The 15,825-nt window shown below is 45.8% G+C and overlaps 1 protein-coding gene across 6 annotated transcripts in view; it reads left to right on the top strand.

Annotated features, from left to right (window-relative positions):
* Positions 1–15,825, top strand: part of ABCC1 (ATP binding cassette subfamily C member 1 (ABCC1 blood group)) — a 53,065-nt gene that overhangs the window by 35,225 nt on the left and 2,015 nt on the right. For 5 of the 6 annotated variants that reach the window (XM_082065039.1, XM_082065034.1, XM_082065036.1 and 2 more), the window contains 12 exons: positions 3,528–3,572; positions 5,235–5,319; positions 6,401–6,539; positions 7,413–7,620; positions 8,378–8,688; positions 9,548–9,747; positions 9,899–10,025; positions 10,379–10,480; positions 11,457–11,603; positions 12,715–12,873; positions 13,726–13,892; positions 14,625–14,819. In XM_082065039.1, coding sequence (XP_081921165.1) covers positions 3,528–3,572; positions 5,235–5,319; positions 6,401–6,539; positions 7,413–7,620; positions 8,378–8,688; positions 9,548–9,747; positions 9,899–10,025; positions 10,379–10,480; positions 11,457–11,603; positions 12,715–12,873; positions 13,726–13,892; positions 14,625–14,819 — 1,885 coding nt within the window. The remainder of the gene's footprint in view (positions 1–3,527; positions 3,573–5,234; positions 5,320–6,400; positions 6,540–7,412; positions 7,621–8,377; positions 8,689–9,547; positions 9,748–9,898; positions 10,026–10,378; positions 10,481–11,456; positions 11,604–12,714; positions 12,874–13,725; positions 13,893–14,624; positions 14,820–15,825) is intronic. The other variant, XM_082065035.1, reaches the window with a different exon arrangement.

A 15,825-nucleotide genomic window follows, 5' to 3' on the forward strand; every position in this document is an offset into this window, starting at 1 on the left:
TGGTGTTTGTCTGCAGGTTCCTTACGGGAGGGCTGTAACGGTCGGCCCTGTTCTGTGGCACTGCCATCCGCCACCGCTCTCCACAGCTGCCTGAAAGGAGGTTGGAGCATGGAGGGGGTTGGTCTCTTCTCCCAAGAAGCAAGTGACAGGACAAGAGGAAACGACCTCAGGTTGCGCCAGCGGAGGTCGAGGTTGGATCTGGGGAACAATTTCTTCCCCAAAGGGCTGTGGGGCATTGGAACAGGCTGCCCAGGGCAGTGCTGGAGTCACCATCCCTGGAGGGTTGGACAGACAGAGATGAGGTTCTCAGGACATGGGGCAGTGCCAGGGGTGGGTTATGGTTGGACTTGATCTTGAGGGTCTTTTCCAACCAAAAAGATTCTATTATGTTCTCTCCAGACTGGCACACAGGCTGCCCTGGGAGGCTGAGAATGAGCAGGGTCTGGTTCCTGGAGGTGTGAGGTGGCATCTTCTCCCGGCTCCCTGTCGTGTGTCCAGCTGTCCCTGATGGGGTGTTGGGTTTGGAGTGACGTGTCACGTGGAGTCTCTGGGTCAGGACGCCCTGCTCTGTCCTGGAAGGGGCCCTTGCTGCGTCTCAGTTGTCACTGTGCTGGGACACTAGTTCGGGTGGACACTGTAACAGCAAATGCTGTATGGGTCAGGTCTCCCACTGAAAAGCATGGTGGGAAGAGGTTTTGTGGAAGCAAAATTGGGCTGACTCCTGTGTATTTTCTGTAGGTGCTCCCATAGCTACTTTGGGCACAATAGGGTGTGGTGTGGTCTTCAGTGTACAAGACAAATAAACTTTGTGCTTCCCTAGGAAGTTAACAAATTGAGGTGTACAAAGATTCGCCTCCTTTAATAGCCTTGTTCCCCTAGCCTCTGTCTCCTCCCTTGTCCAAGTGCATGGTAGGATTTCATGTCCTTTACATTAAACTAAGTTACTTTTTCCATTTAAATACCAAACCTTCTTTTGGAAAGTGAGCCAGTGCTTTATCTTTTGGCAAGCTTCTCTGCAGTTGTCTAATAAAAAGCATTTTTAACTTCAATGTGACCCCGGTCATTCGAAGGGGATTGTTAAATCACAGGGTTGGCCTGTGTACGGTGAAGTTGTTTCTCAGTTTTGGTTGAGTAAAAAGTGAAAAAAAAGGGGCATTATTTATCTGATTCACAGGGATAATGTTAATATTTATCAGATGTGTAGAAGATCACTAAATACTCCTAAACATCACAGGTTGTTGGGTAAGCACAGGGCGACATGTGACGGGAGTCAGCTGGAGCTGGCTGGAGGGTCTGCACACCCGCTTGGAAAGGGAAGCTCCGTGTCAGCAGCCTCACAACACTGAAACTGGAGCAAAGTAGAAAACTGTGGTTTGGTGCCTTCTGCCTGCAATACATCCTGCTGCTGCAAGGGCAGAAAACCCTCTGCTTTCACCGAGTCCATTCAGTGGATGCCTTACAGTGTCTGCGGTGTGTGATCTCCAGAGTAACTGGAGTTACATGTAAAATAACCTGCCAGGTGGTATAAAGAGCATCCAAATTCTTCTTGCTTTTAGCAGCCGCTCCATTGGCATTTAGCGTGGGTGATGAGCGGATGCCAGCACTGCTTCTGTGCAGACTGGCCTGGAGCTGCAGATGTGCCCTGAACTCCTGGGAGTGCGTGTCCTTTTTGGTGTCATCCTGGGTGACAGACTTGGATCTGTTGCTGTAATACCTGGAGAGACAGCAAATAGTTACTTTAAGATTAACTTTCTTATGACTTTTTTCCCTTGTCCCCCATACTAACTAATGCGGCAAGTGTTAATTTTTGTTTTAACATGTGTGAGGGTTGAGGTTTTGCTGTTTTTTTTTTCCAAATGGCTTCAGCATAAACTTTGGTTTGTCCTTGAAAAGCCTGGATTTATTTTTAGTGTTTGTGGGGAGTAAAAGCGGCTCCACAGAAGTGCAACTGCACCATAAGCTTCAAGTATTTTTTAACCGTCTGGCTCATCTTTGCTCTTGACTGCAGTGCCTGGAAGACAGAGATGTACAGCACAATAAAGAGTTCAAACTCTGATTTACATTGCGTGGGCTGTGCTTCAGATGGCTGTCTCCCCAGAATTTGGCTCTGTTACTTTGCAATCAAATAAAAAGCTGAAAGACCATTCCATGTCTATTCAGTTCATTTTTCCACACGAGAATGGGCAGCACAACAGGCTTTACTCAGTTTTGGATTGGAGGGAAAGGGGTGTAAAAGTACCCAGAGAACTGCTAAGGGTCTGGACATCTGCCTGTCTGGAAAGGAAGGGTCTTGGTCTGACACTTGTAGCTATTCAATGTGAACATCTTTGGTGTTTTTCTCAAATTTTGTGGACTTAATTCCCCAAGCTGTTGCCCCGTAGAAAATAGAAATCCGCCCCCTGTAAAAGATGGTACAGTACAGGAGTGAGATTTGCAGGGCTTTGCTTGGCCTCTGTATAAATTGCAGCAGAGAGAGGAAAAAAAAGTTGTGTGTCTTTTGTGTGTGTGTGTGTGTGTGTGTGTGTTGGTTTTGTTTTGTTTGGTTTTGGGTTTTTTTTTTTTTTGTTTGGTTGCTTTTTCTAGTGTTGAATTTCAAAGTCAGCTTCTTTGCTGAATAGCTTTGTATTATACACTAGGTGGTAGTGCGTATTTCATCCTAAAAATTATTTCTGCATTTTGGGCTGGGGTTTCGTATCTGCAAGGAAAAGTGTTGTGCCTTCATGATCCACGGCATCCCACTAAAAAAACAGCGCACCTCTATTTTTTGGATGTGATTCCTTCTAGCAGCAGGAGGCTGAGCTGAGCTTAACAGCAGAGTGGTTCGGATGGCTTGTGTGGTGCCCAGGGGGATGCTCCGGTGCTTCTCTCCTTCCTGACAGCTTGGAAGGCAGGAGTTAAACAGTGAAATGTGTCGGCTCTTTTCCAAGTGTCCTTGTGGAGTGTGGATCTGATGGCAATTCAGGACACACCTGTCTGCAGCAGGAAACGGGAGATAACATGGCATTCTCTTAAATTCAAAATGCAACTCTTTCCTTACTCTTTCCTAAAGTAAAAGATATTTGCAGAAGCAAATCTTGATTGAAGATGAGTGCTGCTGGGATATGAACATGCTTGGAAGAGTGAAATATCTTGCTGTTTCACACTGACCTGTCTGTGCAGGGGGATGACCAGGGACTACCCAGTAGACGGGACTAAGTGACCTCCTATGCATAGTCAGGTTTTTCTGTCGTCGTCAATATGAAGCCACTTCAGCTTTTTTTAGTTATTCTCTCTTCATTAGTGCATATCTTGAAAGAAAGGAAGTTTCTTGGTCCTTCATTTGTAGCCATCTGATCTGGGCTTTTTCCTCAAGGTTGTCTTTTGACTGTGTATGAGGTTTGGGGTTAAAAAGATGCCCATTTCAGCAAATGTGATCCTGCCTTGGGCATTCATGGTTTCGTGGTTTAGGTTGTGCTACTTGGACGTGTTTGTAAAAGCTGAAAACAGTTGAGTGTGTTCTGGAAAAAGCTAATGATATATACTTTTAGACTCGGATCCTTCATTAGAAGGAACGATTCAACCTCTGGAAACAGGTAATTGCTTTTTTGCCATGTGGCTTTACATTAGTGCTTGTGTTGGAGTAACATGAGTAGTTGCGGTTCATTTACAAGAGATTGAGTCGTTACTAGAAGAATTTTGTCTGCACAATAGAAGGTCTCTGTTTGCATGGTACTTGTTTGTGTGACACTTGAACAGTTGGTGTGTCAGCTTGTAGATAACTCAGCAGCAACAATTCTGATCTTGAACACTTCTATGAGGAAGCTTGAAATAAACTTTAAAGATGCACCTTGACCACGTTTTGTTCTCGAGAGGTAAATGAAATATAAGCAGGTAATCCTACAACACAAAATCAAATTTAAGAGCTGTTCAGGGAGGATAGTTTATTTGTGGTTTTTTGTTCATGTGGGTTTAGAGCTTTAGTGATGCTCTACAGCAATACGACGCTGGAACGCTTGCTGGTTTTCATATAGGAACCTTCCCAAAGAAATGCTGCGAAGTGCTTAAAGTAACCAGCAGTCCCATCTTGGTTTGCTCTCATTCACATAAATAAAAACTAAGTCAATGAGCTTTCCAGTTTTTCCCATTCTCTGCTTTTTTCTGCTTCTAGACCACACAGAACAGTTTAGTTTTGGGTTTTTAGAGTGATGAACCAATGTTCAGTTTGCAGTCACAGGGGAACAGCTTTAAGTTCAAGTGGTCCACAGCACTGATTTGTAAATGTATTTTACTTTACTATAAAACCACAAAAACCTCAGACTCTAGATCTACACAAATTTTCCTGCATATCTTTTCAGTAGATGCAGGTGGACTTTGTTGGCATAAACTATGCATAGACCCTTTGAAATGCAAAATTCTTTTTGTTACAAAAATGAATTAACTTTCATACATGAAAATAAAGTTCTGTTTACTTAACAGTTAATTCTTTAGGAGTCAGTCATTTGGTTTGTATTAGGAACATTATGGCAAAACTTGAACCTAGAGGTTTTTACTCATGGCACTATATTACACTGAATTACATTGCTCAGAGAAAGCTTAATATTTCAAGCTGACAGGTTTTGTGTTTTAGACAATTGTCTTGTTTGTGCTGCATCTTGTTACAAATGGGATATTGTGGGTAACAAGACTTCTTTGAGAAGCGACATTCATAGAAAGATTTCTTGCTTGAATTAATCTCATTCCTCTGGTTGCCTAAAACCACCAAGCTTTTGCATGCTAATTCCTGCTTAATTTTGCAGGAAGGCTCAAAGTTAATAGCACACAATTGCTGTTCTTACAGCTTCACTCCATCATTTACTAGAATGTCTTCTCATTGCGTTCTAAAATGAAAGTAGTTTCTAGTTAACTGTGTAAAAGACGTGGTGTGAAAAGGAGTGGTTGGGCTGTTGTTTTTCCTACAGCATGCATGCTTTAACATAAAGTATTTCCTCATAATTATATTACATTATTATTATTATTGACCTGCATTTTGTAGAAAAATAGAAAAATAAACATTCCCTGCCTTGGCAACTAATCCTGTTGGGGTAGAACTAAACCAATTTGTTCACTTGGTCAGTTATCTTTTAGTATCCATAAATACATACTTGTGTTCCTTGCTTTGTTTGCACATTAGGACTGCACCTGGTGTTTAGCATTGACTTGAAACCTTTGTATTTCTTTGCTTTGCCATTTTCATGTTTACTTTTTCACACCCCCAGATGCAAGCAGTCCGTCTGGAAAGGAAGGAAAGCCTGTGGAAAACGGAGTCCTTGTGAACGAAGGCCGAGGAAAGCTCATCCATAGGTGTGTAGTCTGTTTTTTTTCTTTCTCCCTTTTCCATCCTGTTACTCAGTTGTGGACAAAGAGTAATTTGGTGTTTATGGTGTTTGTTAGAGAAAAATACGTAATACTGGATCCAGCAGCCTGGGAGAGCTGAGGCTGCACGCACACAAACGAGCACCGCGTGGCCTCATCCTGTTCCACTGCTGAGCAGGGTGCAGGTTCACGGGTGAGAATGTATCACAGACATGTGTACGGGGCAGATCTCTCCTAGATGGGCTCAGACACTTGCTCTGCCCAGTAGAGCCCCTGGATCCCATTCTTCCCAGTTGCTGGTGCCTGGGCAGATGGACACCTGAGGCTGCAGCCCCGCTGCGGGTGCTGGTACAGACTTGCACACTTGTGTCTGTGCGCAGAGAACTCTCCTGCTGTTCTTCCATGTGAAGAAACTAGCGTGTTGTAGCGAGATACTGTGGGCTTGGCTTGGTATCTTATGGGCTAGACGCACTTTCGTATGCTTTCCCAAGGCTTCTGCGTTTGAGTGCTGCCAGATTGGGTGAAGCACCACGTGGCCCTTCAGTCTGACCTAATACACCTGCTGCAATGCCTGAGAGAGACCAGAGGCAATCACTCTGATTGTACCTTCCCCAAATCATCTCACAGCCTGTGCCTTATTCTTATGGTGCTCTAGAGATGCTGTATTTCTGACAGCTAATGAGTGCCTGGGAGTAGAATTGCCCATTTTGATGCCAGTGCAGGTGCCTTTTTGCACTTGAGCAGCTGCAGTGTATATGGTGATGGGGTGTGTAAAGTTGATGGTGATGATCACCAGGCATCGTTCTTTCTGGAGTTTGTGCAACCAAGACTTGTGTGAGTGGCTGGTCTGTTACTGGTGTCTGAAGATGGGTACCCGGAGCTGAATGCTGTCAGGAAGGATGAGGAGAGCACTGAGAGAGGAGCAGGGAAGCACTGGTAACCACTGGCCTGATGGTGACTGGTTAGGAGATCATCAGTGACTTGGAGCCATGGAGTGTTGAAGTCTCTTTATGAAGTAAACACTTACCCTGTATCATGCTAAGACTGAAAAATAAATGTCTTCCAACAGGCAACTCAGTAACTCTTCAACATACAGCAGAGAGACTGGGAAGTCGCAGCAGCAGAGCAGCACAGCAGAGCTGCAGAAGCCGCCTGCTGAGAAGAATTCCTGGAAGCTGACGGAGGCCGACACCGCAAAGACAGGGAGGGTAAGGTCCTGCTTCCTGGCCCTCTCTCCATTTCAGAGAAATCCATCGGGTTCAGAAGAAATTAGCTTCTGAAGGCTGTGTAACTTGCGAGAGAAAGGGCTGAGAGGATTCTCAGACGTGCTGCTTGATGTGCAGTACTTCACGGAAGCGTTGCTGTGCCCTCTGCTCCCAACGCTGAGCCCCAGCTTTGCCTGCGGGAAGAATGCTGGCACCAGAACTTCTGTGTAAGATGATGGGCCTGACCACATCAAAGCTTAAAACGAAAGAAATGAAAAAGAAAGAAAAACCTTGCAGCTATTTCTTGGAGAGAGGTTGTGACAAATGAGGTGACCTAATGAAGTCTGCCCTTCAGCATAAGGACCTGGAACTGGCTCAGATGAACTTAAGCCAAGTTTCCACTGTAGACACAAGTATAATCCCAGGATACGCAGGGCTTTCAGAGAAACCTGAGAGTGAGGTTCCTGGGAAAATGGCACTTACACCTCCTTGCAATGTTGCTTAAATCCTCTGGTTAAAGATAGATCACAGGATACCAGCCATGTGGAGCAGGGGTTTAATTAATATCTGTATAATCTTGTGGTAAGAAGAGGGAGCCAAAAGCTGGAACTCCCAGTGAAGTTTTTGGCCCTGCCTGATGCTCTGTGTTGCTTCAGGCCACTCCCCCCGGCCCTTGGAAGAGCAGGGAAGGCCGATGTGTTCCTGCTGGGGGATGTCGGGTTTGGCACAGCCCCACAGAACGCTCTGCTGCTTGTGTTTTTATGGCCTGATGCAGCAATACTGACTTTAAAAAGGTCTTGAAGAAGGGGGGAGTTGATGGTTTTGAAACTTCATCTGCAAAATTATATATATATTTTTTTTCCCCTCTGTCTTCAGGTAAAGGCAACAGTGTACTGGGAGTACATGAAAGCGATTGGAGTCTTTATCTCTTTCTTGAGCATTTTCCTCTTCATGTGTAATCACATAGCCTCCCTGGCGTCCAACTACTGGCTGAGTTTATGGACAGATGATCCTGTTGTCAATGGGACACAGCAGTACACAGATGTCAGACTGGGAGTGTATGGAGCACTGGGAATTTCTCAAGGTTTGCTTGGTCTTACCTATGTTAAGATTAGCTGTTCAGAATGTTTCTAATGCTCTTGGTGACCGTGTATCCCCAGAACTGCAACAGTAGTTTGCTGAGGATTTGAGTGTGGGTTTTTGTAGGAAGATGAACAACTTAAATTAAAAAAAAGGCAAGCAAACTAACCTATAAAATGGTTCGGTTGGTTATTTTTTTTTCATTTGTACCAAATGGGAACAGAAGTGTGTTGCAGGGCCAATGAGGCAGCAGTTGGGACCAAGATGTGTGAGCCCAGCAGTGGCTCCTCGGCCTGTCACTGCACAGGGCTTGTCAGGGACGCTTTGTCACAGGAGGCCCCGGCCTGGGGGCTGCTCAGACCACGGGAGTCCCGCTCAGCTTTTCCTTATGTGTCCTCTTGTAGCCAAAGTTTGTTTGTCATGAAACATAACACCCCAAGTACTCCACGTCGGAATTGCCATAAAAATCCTGCAATAAAAACTAAACGCCGGGTTAAAATTCAGTAGTCTTTACTCAAGGAAAGTGCTCAAATATTACACAAAATTTTATAATGGAGAAACAACTTCTTCCATGAGAGGAATGTGGTGTTTTCACTGACATTTTTCTTTTTTAAATTACTTCACGTATTCACTGAGTCTGTAGCGAAGCCCAGTTCTCAGGATTATTGTACAACAGATGTGCTGATGCTAAATGATGACAAAATGAGTGTAATGGTTTGTATAAGAGGTGGAAGCGATTAAAAACAAGTCTTCTTTTCTAGGTATCGCTGTCTTTGGCTACTCAATGGCTGTGTCAATAGGGGGAATATTTGCTTCGCGACATCTGCACCTTAACCTGCTGCACAATGTCCTCAGGTCTCCAATGAGTTTCTTTGAACGCACCCCCAGCGGCAATCTGGTGAACCGTTTCTCCAAGGAGGTCGACACCATTGACTCTGCCATTCCGCCAATCATCAAGATGTTCATGGGCTCAACATTTAACGTGATCGGGGCTTGTATCATCATTCTGCTGGCCACACCGATAGCTGCTGTCGTTATCCCACCTCTGGGACTTGTCTACTTGTTTGTGCAGGTACGGGGTGTTACCCGGAGGCACCAGGACCAGCAGTCGCTCCGCATCTGGTGTTGAAGGCAGTTTGTACTCCGCACTAGGATGGATTTTAATGTGTTTGACTTGAGTCACGCTTGACTTGACTGTGCTTTGCACGGCTTAATGATTAGCTGACATTAGCAGAGCATTTCCTTCCGTTGTCAAGGGTAGAATGACTTCTGTGCGGAAGGTAATTCTTTAATACTTAAGCTGGTTTAATAAAAATGCCATTAGATTTTGAGGCAAATTCTGTTTTGCTTGTTGCCCAGAGCCAAAATACAGAAAACGTATGGGCTTTTCTAAAACTTCTTTCCAAAGAGTAGCCTTGAGAGGGGTATGTGTGCATTCCTGGTATGCTGGTTTTAGTCAGAATATTGTTTACAGAGCAAGAGAAATGATAGCAGCCTTTCCCTCCTGCCTTGGGTAGGCATGGCACGCTTGCTTCCCTCTTGCTTTATGCTCAGAATCTACTAGAGCCAGTACAGATCGGAGAGAAGCAGCCGGGTTTTGATGTTAACTCTTGAATTAATGACTCTATCAGGGTCTGTTAGTAAACCTTAAAGGCGGCAATGTGTGTGTTTTATGCTGTTGAACTCAGCCTGCAGAGAGGGAGGAGAAAATGTTCGTCGCATGAGATGGTTTGATTGGCAGTTGTCTGAAGAGAGCAGAGTGTATGTAATGGGCTTTTTAGGCCTAAACGTGTTGGAAAAGGTGTGTATTCCGCATCTAAGTTGAATCTCTGTAACTAACAGCCCAAATGGCATGGAACTCTCTCACTGTTCCCGTTGTCGTTTCAGACACAGTCTAGATGTAACCGTAATTCTCACACTCTGATTTGCAGAGATTTTATGTGGCCACTTCTCGTCAGCTCAAGCGCCTCGAGTCCGTCAGTCGTTCTCCTGTGTATTCTCACTTCAACGAGACTCTGCTGGGAGCCAGTGTCATTCGAGCCTTTGAGGAGCAGAAACGTTTCATAAAGCAGAACGACATGAAAGTGGATGAAAATCAGAAAGCCTATTATCCGAGCATTGTTGCAAACAGGTAGCAGTGGGGTTGAAGTGTTGGAAGGGGGCTGTGCGGGGAGGGCACGTTCTGCTGCCGGTGCTCCTTACAAATGGCAGCCAGTGGCTGCACTCCTGAGGCTCTGTGGATGGATTACTGGAAAGATGCATTCCATTTTCTGGTCTTGCAGGTGGCTGGCTGTCCGCCTGGAGTACGTGGGGAACTGTATCGTCCTCTTTGCAGCGTTGTTTGCGGTGATTGCGCGCAACAAACTCAGCGCAGGACTGGTTGGCCTCTCGGTGTCCTACTCACTGCAGGTAATTTTAGCTTTTGTAAGACTGCATCAGAAAGTCAGAACCTTGCTGTGCCTTTGGAGGGAAAACTAATATATGGAACACAGAAGGAGAATTCTACCTACAAATAGCATCTGGAAAGTGCTGGAAGTTCCTTCTGTGCCCTGTCTGTGTGAGGGGATGTGGCTGAGACAGTTCGCCCCCTGCATATTAAAGGCATCTGGTATCTTTTGTCCTCTCCAGCACTGATAAGCCAAGTTCTTGCCTGTGTTTGTGCATTCCATGAACTTGCAGTGCTGTGGTTGTTTTGTATTTTTTATTTATTGCAGGTAAGATATTTAGTGTAAACTGCTTCCAGACTCGTGTTCTTTTTGCAGATTACAGCGTACTTGAACTGGCTGGTTCGCATGTCCTCTGAGCTGGAAGCCAACATAGTTGCTGTAGAAAGAGTCAAAGAATACGCTGAAATGGAGAAGGAGGTGGGTGGAGGTGGCCACCACAGCTGTGCAAGTCAGTGCACTGTTCCAGCTGGCTAGGTGGGCTGCAACCAAGGTTGGGGGTGCTGAGCTCAGTGCCGGCCATGTCCTCTCTGGGGACAGGCTTGATCTTCACGGGTAGATCTGTGGGTACTTCTGGGGAGTATCCATTGATGTTTGCACCGTGGTGTTTAGGAGATGTCCTGTTCTGCCCTGGGCTAAGCAATAGAGCTGTACAAGTGTTTTGATTTCCTAAGCATTTAAACATCATTTTTAAAATTAGTGTTTCTCTTTTTGCTCTCAGTATGGGGAATAAAGAGGATTTACTACTTTTGTTTTGATTCAAATCACCCAACAACTCATTTCGTCTGCAGTGGTGCCCCTTTTGGCTACAGAACAGAGTTCCCTGGCATCTCTTTGCTGTGCTTGTCACTTGAACCCGACCTGAGTCGCTATTTTTGCAGTGAGCATTATGAAGACCCTTCCTAGAATTTTTTCTCAGGTTCTGGTGGCAGACCAGTGTTTACCCACTTCAAAGCCTTTTTGTCTGGCGCTGGCAGCGAATGCAGTGGGGGTGTGTTCGGTCCCACCTCTGTGGGAGGCTGAGGCTGCAGCTGTTTACTTTACCAGCTTCTTAATCTTTCAGTGCTTATGTCTCAGTTAAACTGCTTCTAGCTGCACGTCTGGCTTCCCCGGTGGTTTCCGTTCCGCAGTGGGGCGGCACCAGCAGGTTACCCGGACACGTGCTGCCTGCATTGATCTGCCCTTTGTAAGGGGAAAGTTTATCCGGCAGGCGGGACTTGAGATAGCAAAGCCCTTGGCTACATAAACATTCATCTGCCTTAGGGCAGCTCTTTCCCTCTCTTCCCATCATCACGGTTCCCTTTGCAAATTACGCACTAACAAGGATTTGTCTTAATTCTTTCTGTGTCCAGTTGAAGGAGGAACTGATCAGATAATGTGTGTGTGGTTCTTGCAGGCTGAGTGGAGCATTGAACAAACCGCCCCAGCCAGTACCTGGCCCGAGGAAGGGAAGGTTGAGTTTCGAGGCTACGGTTTACGTTACCGGGAAGACTTGGATTTGGTTCTGAAAAACATAAATGTGACCATAAATGGGGGTGAGAAGGTAATGAATCTGAATTTATAGTAGAGTGTTACTGTTTATAAGTCTGCATGCATAAGCCAAAGAGACGTCTAACCCCCTTCTGTCCTGTGTCTTGCGTCCTTAAGAACTAAAAAAGCTTTTATAGAATCGGTCTTAGTGTAACTGGCAAATATAGTGGGCTCTTCTCCTTTTCAAAGGATGAAGATACACTGTTACGTGGATGCTTTTGAAGCGTTTTCTGGTCTGGTTTCATAAGGAAGTGAGGTTTATGCTGTCTTCTCTCCCCTTCCCAGGACATTTTGCTAATTTGTTTGCTGTAGGCAAAGAGGAGTAGAGGTTGCAGAGAGATTAAGTTAATTATAGTCTCAAGAAAATGAGCTACAAAGTAGAGGGGGGGAGCCCTGATGGAGCGAGGTACAAGTTGCAAGAAGAAATGGGACTTGAGCATAGATTGTCTGGATGTGGCCGAGCTGCTGGTGACACGTGTGCGTCTCCCCGGCCTCCTCGCATGTGTGATCACACGCAGCCTGCCCCGTCCTGTGTGTGTTCTCTGGCGTCTAATAACAGTGTGAGCTTGCATGGCAGCATTAAAGGCAAGACATCTATTATCCCGCTTCCTTATTTGTGGTATATAATAAGGCATTTGCTTTTTTCCTGGGTGCACGCTTTCTGCTTACAAATATGGGCAGAACACCACCTCAAAGAGCACTTGGGAAAATAAATTGGGGAAGACTTCAGTCTAACTGGGAAGCACAACAATACAGTATGAAACTCAGTGCTTTTGGTATATTTTTTGCTACAAATTCAAACAAAATAAATGTCAAGTCAGCAACTGTAACTGCGAAGTGTGACTCAAAGCAAGCGCAAGGGAAACCTCCTCTACCCAATTCCATCTGCCTTTCTAGACAAATGGAAAATTTCTGTGATGGGGATGAAAATTTTGACTGTTTTTTGTTCGTGTTTTTTCCATATCCAGCCCGCTTTGTTGAGCCTCAATTTGTTAGGCCATTTTGGGGTGTTGATAGCCCAGCAAATACGACAACCTTCTGAAAACGTGTCTGTTTCAGGTAGATGCTTGGAAATGCTTTAACTCTTCCCCAGAATAATTTGTTCCTGTATTCCTTCCCAACAGATTGGAATAGTTGGAAGAACGGGAGCTGGGAAATCCTCCCTTACTTTAGGTTTGTTTCGGATTAATGAAGCAGCCGAAGGAGAAATTCTTATTGATGGAGTTAATATTGCAAAGATCGGGCTCCACGACTTGCGGTTCAAGATCACCATCATCCCTCAGGTAGGTGTGAAATCCCGCCACGAGCAGAACTCGTTCTGTAACAACGCTCTTTCGGTCATATACTGGGAAGAATGTATTTATTCCTCTTCTGATCTATAGCTATGAAACTGAGTTGTTTCAGCACACTCTGTCATGTGCTTGAAAACAAGCTTTTCTCCTCCATTTGCTTGTGCTGGGTAACAAGTGGGAGCTTGGCCGTTCTGCTCACTCTCAGAAATCCATATATAACCATCCCAGTCTCACCCCGCAACTGTGTGTCTCCAGTCTTCTTGTTGTGACTGTGTAGCCTTTATTGCCTGCCTGTTGTGATTCAAAAACAGACCATAAAATGTGGTTATATAAATCAGGGTTGCAGGACGCTGGCAGAAACAAGCAAGTGCACTGCAAAAGTTCTTCTGCACCACTTCGTTTGGAAATCTGGAGGGGACTTTGCTTTCTCCGTTTTGATCACTTTGCACCAGTCTGGCACCACTAGGTCAAAAGTATTTCCCAAGTGTTATTTCTTCATGTCCAAGAAAAAAAAAATGCATTAATTTCATTAATACTGCAGCTGAAGACTTTTGAAACATTTACAGATGGTGTAATTCCCGAAGAAGCGCAAAGCTGACCTAGTAGTCCCTGCTGGTGGAAGGTTGGGCAGGGAGTGCCTGTTCTTTAGCTTAGTAACCCAGCAAAAGGAAAGCTGGCTGTGGGGTTTTGGGTGGTGGTTTGTGAGGTCTCCCTCCTCAATCCAGTAGACCTAGCGTGTTTGCAGCTGCATCCGAACGTGGTGTTCTCCTTGCACTAAGAAATATTCTTGGAGCACTTGCCACGTTCTGTGTACGTTATCAATTACCTCTTTTCTGTGACTAGGATCCAGTAGTGTTTTCTGGCTCTCTGCGTATGAATCTGGATCCTTTTGACCAACACTCCGATGAAGACATTTGGAGGTCTTTGGAATTGGCTCACCTCAAAAACTTCGTATCGTCCCTCCCTGATAAACTGAATCATGAGTGTGCCGAAGGTGGCGAGAACCTCAGGTAGGTCAAAGCACTGTGACTGCAAATTGCCTTGAACTAAATGAGAACTGAGAGGTGTGTGTGCGTCGTCCCATCTGCAACAGGACTTTGTACTTGCAGAAGCCTTACAGCCCAGCTGGGACAGGCCGTAGCAGCGTGGGGATCCCCCTGTGCCCCTGGGAGAATTTGGGGAGGGATCGGGAAACTCTTAAAGCATGACCAACTAGATTTTATTCAGTATGTTTTAAACTCTCGAGTTTGAGAATTTAAAGTAATTTAAGAAACGTTTAGAATGCTGTGAGAGGTTTGACAGCCTGGGCAGCCTTGGAAAGGATTTTGTTAGCAGCAACCTGCTATTTCTAGTGGATGCTCTGAGCTCGCCATGGCTCTGGGCCAACACAGGCCGTTTTTCTAGGAGCTGGTAGCTTGCGTTCTGCACCGTAACAAGGATGTATCTTCAGTCTGAAGGAACCATTTGAAGTCCAGTCCTCAGCACCACATTGATTCAGTGAAGCAGCCTGATGCAGTGATGCTGAAGCCATTTGGAATATTCTCTGATTGCATTGCCAGGACTTGCTTGGGAGGGGATGTAGTTTCAGATGGTGTTAGATACCCTGCAGTGAAGTAGTAAGGCTTGACCTTATCTGTTTTGCTGGATTCTTGGCACCTATACTTCAGAACAAGGAATTACTAGGCTTCAAAATGAATACTGCAAACTTGTCCTGACTGTTTTCTCCCATCACATCTGTGCAGCGTGGGGCAGCGCCAGCTGCTGTGCCTGGCACGGGCTCTGCTCAGGAAGTCCAAAATCCTGGTTCTGGATGAAGCCACAGCTGCTGTTGATCTTGAAACAGATAAGCTTATACAGTCAACAATAAAGTCTCAGTTTGAGGAATGTACTGTATTAACTATAGCACATCGTCTGAACACAATCATGGACTACACGAGGTAAAGTAATACTGCCTTTATATTGAACAATGGTGTGGCTGACCTGCATTGTGCTCTACTCAACCGAGCATCTTTGTGTTTGCTGAATGCTGACCTGTGTGTTTTTAGGCACCTCTGCGCAGAGCCGCTGAGTCCCTGGTTTGATGGGTGGGGGTGTGTTCTGGCCTGGGGAGCCGCTCCGAACCCTCTGCCCAGGCAAACTAGGAAGGAGAGGGAGTCAAGGACTGGAGCCTATTGCTGGGTCTTTCCCTAATTTAGGCAGAGCTGGAAGAGGCATCAGAGCTTTAGGGAGCTCATAATCTCTTCCCCAAAGGGCTGTGGGGCATTGGAACAGGCTGCCCAGGGCAGTGCTGGAGTCACCAGCCCTGGAAGGTTGGACAGACGGACATGAGGTTCTCAGGACACGCGGCAGTGCCAGGGGTGGGTTGTGGTTGGACTCGATGATCTTGAAGGGTCTCTTCCAACCAAAATGATTCTGTGAATCAAAGGTCCTGTGCTTGTCTGAAGCTTATTCAGTGTTTCCATCGCTTCTGGTTATAGTTCATATGGGCTCCCTCATCCTCAGCGCCTTGCTAAGGTGTGCTTGAGGGCCGGGGTTTTGTCTCATAATTTCAGTCTTAAGCTCTCTCATCCTTTTTATCACCAAGTGGCAGAGAGCAAAGTGACCAGTGATAAGGTCTTTGTGTACTTTTGAAGACCTCTGTTTGTGTGGTCAATAGTGAAAGATAAGAGCCAGGAGCGACGCCCAGGCCAGGCCCAGCACCAGCAGCACTATCACCAGAGCTCCCAGTTGGGTCACGGCAGCCAGTGACACTGTGAGTGTCTCCAGCGCTTGGCTGGTTAACAGAGGCAGCAGCAGGAGGGGTTTTAGAAACCACAGAATCCCAGAATGTCAGGGTTGGAAGGGACCTGGAAAACTCATCCAGTGCAATCCCCCCATGGAGCAGGAACACCCAGATGAGGTTACACAGGAAGGTGTCCAGGCGGGTTGCAATGTCTGCACAGA

The sequence above is a fragment of the Streptopelia decaocto genome, assembly GCF_964273445.1.
Source record: "Streptopelia decaocto genome assembly, chromosome: 13".
NCBI classification, from domain to species: domain Eukaryota; kingdom Metazoa; phylum Chordata; class Aves; order Columbiformes; family Columbidae; genus Streptopelia; species Streptopelia decaocto.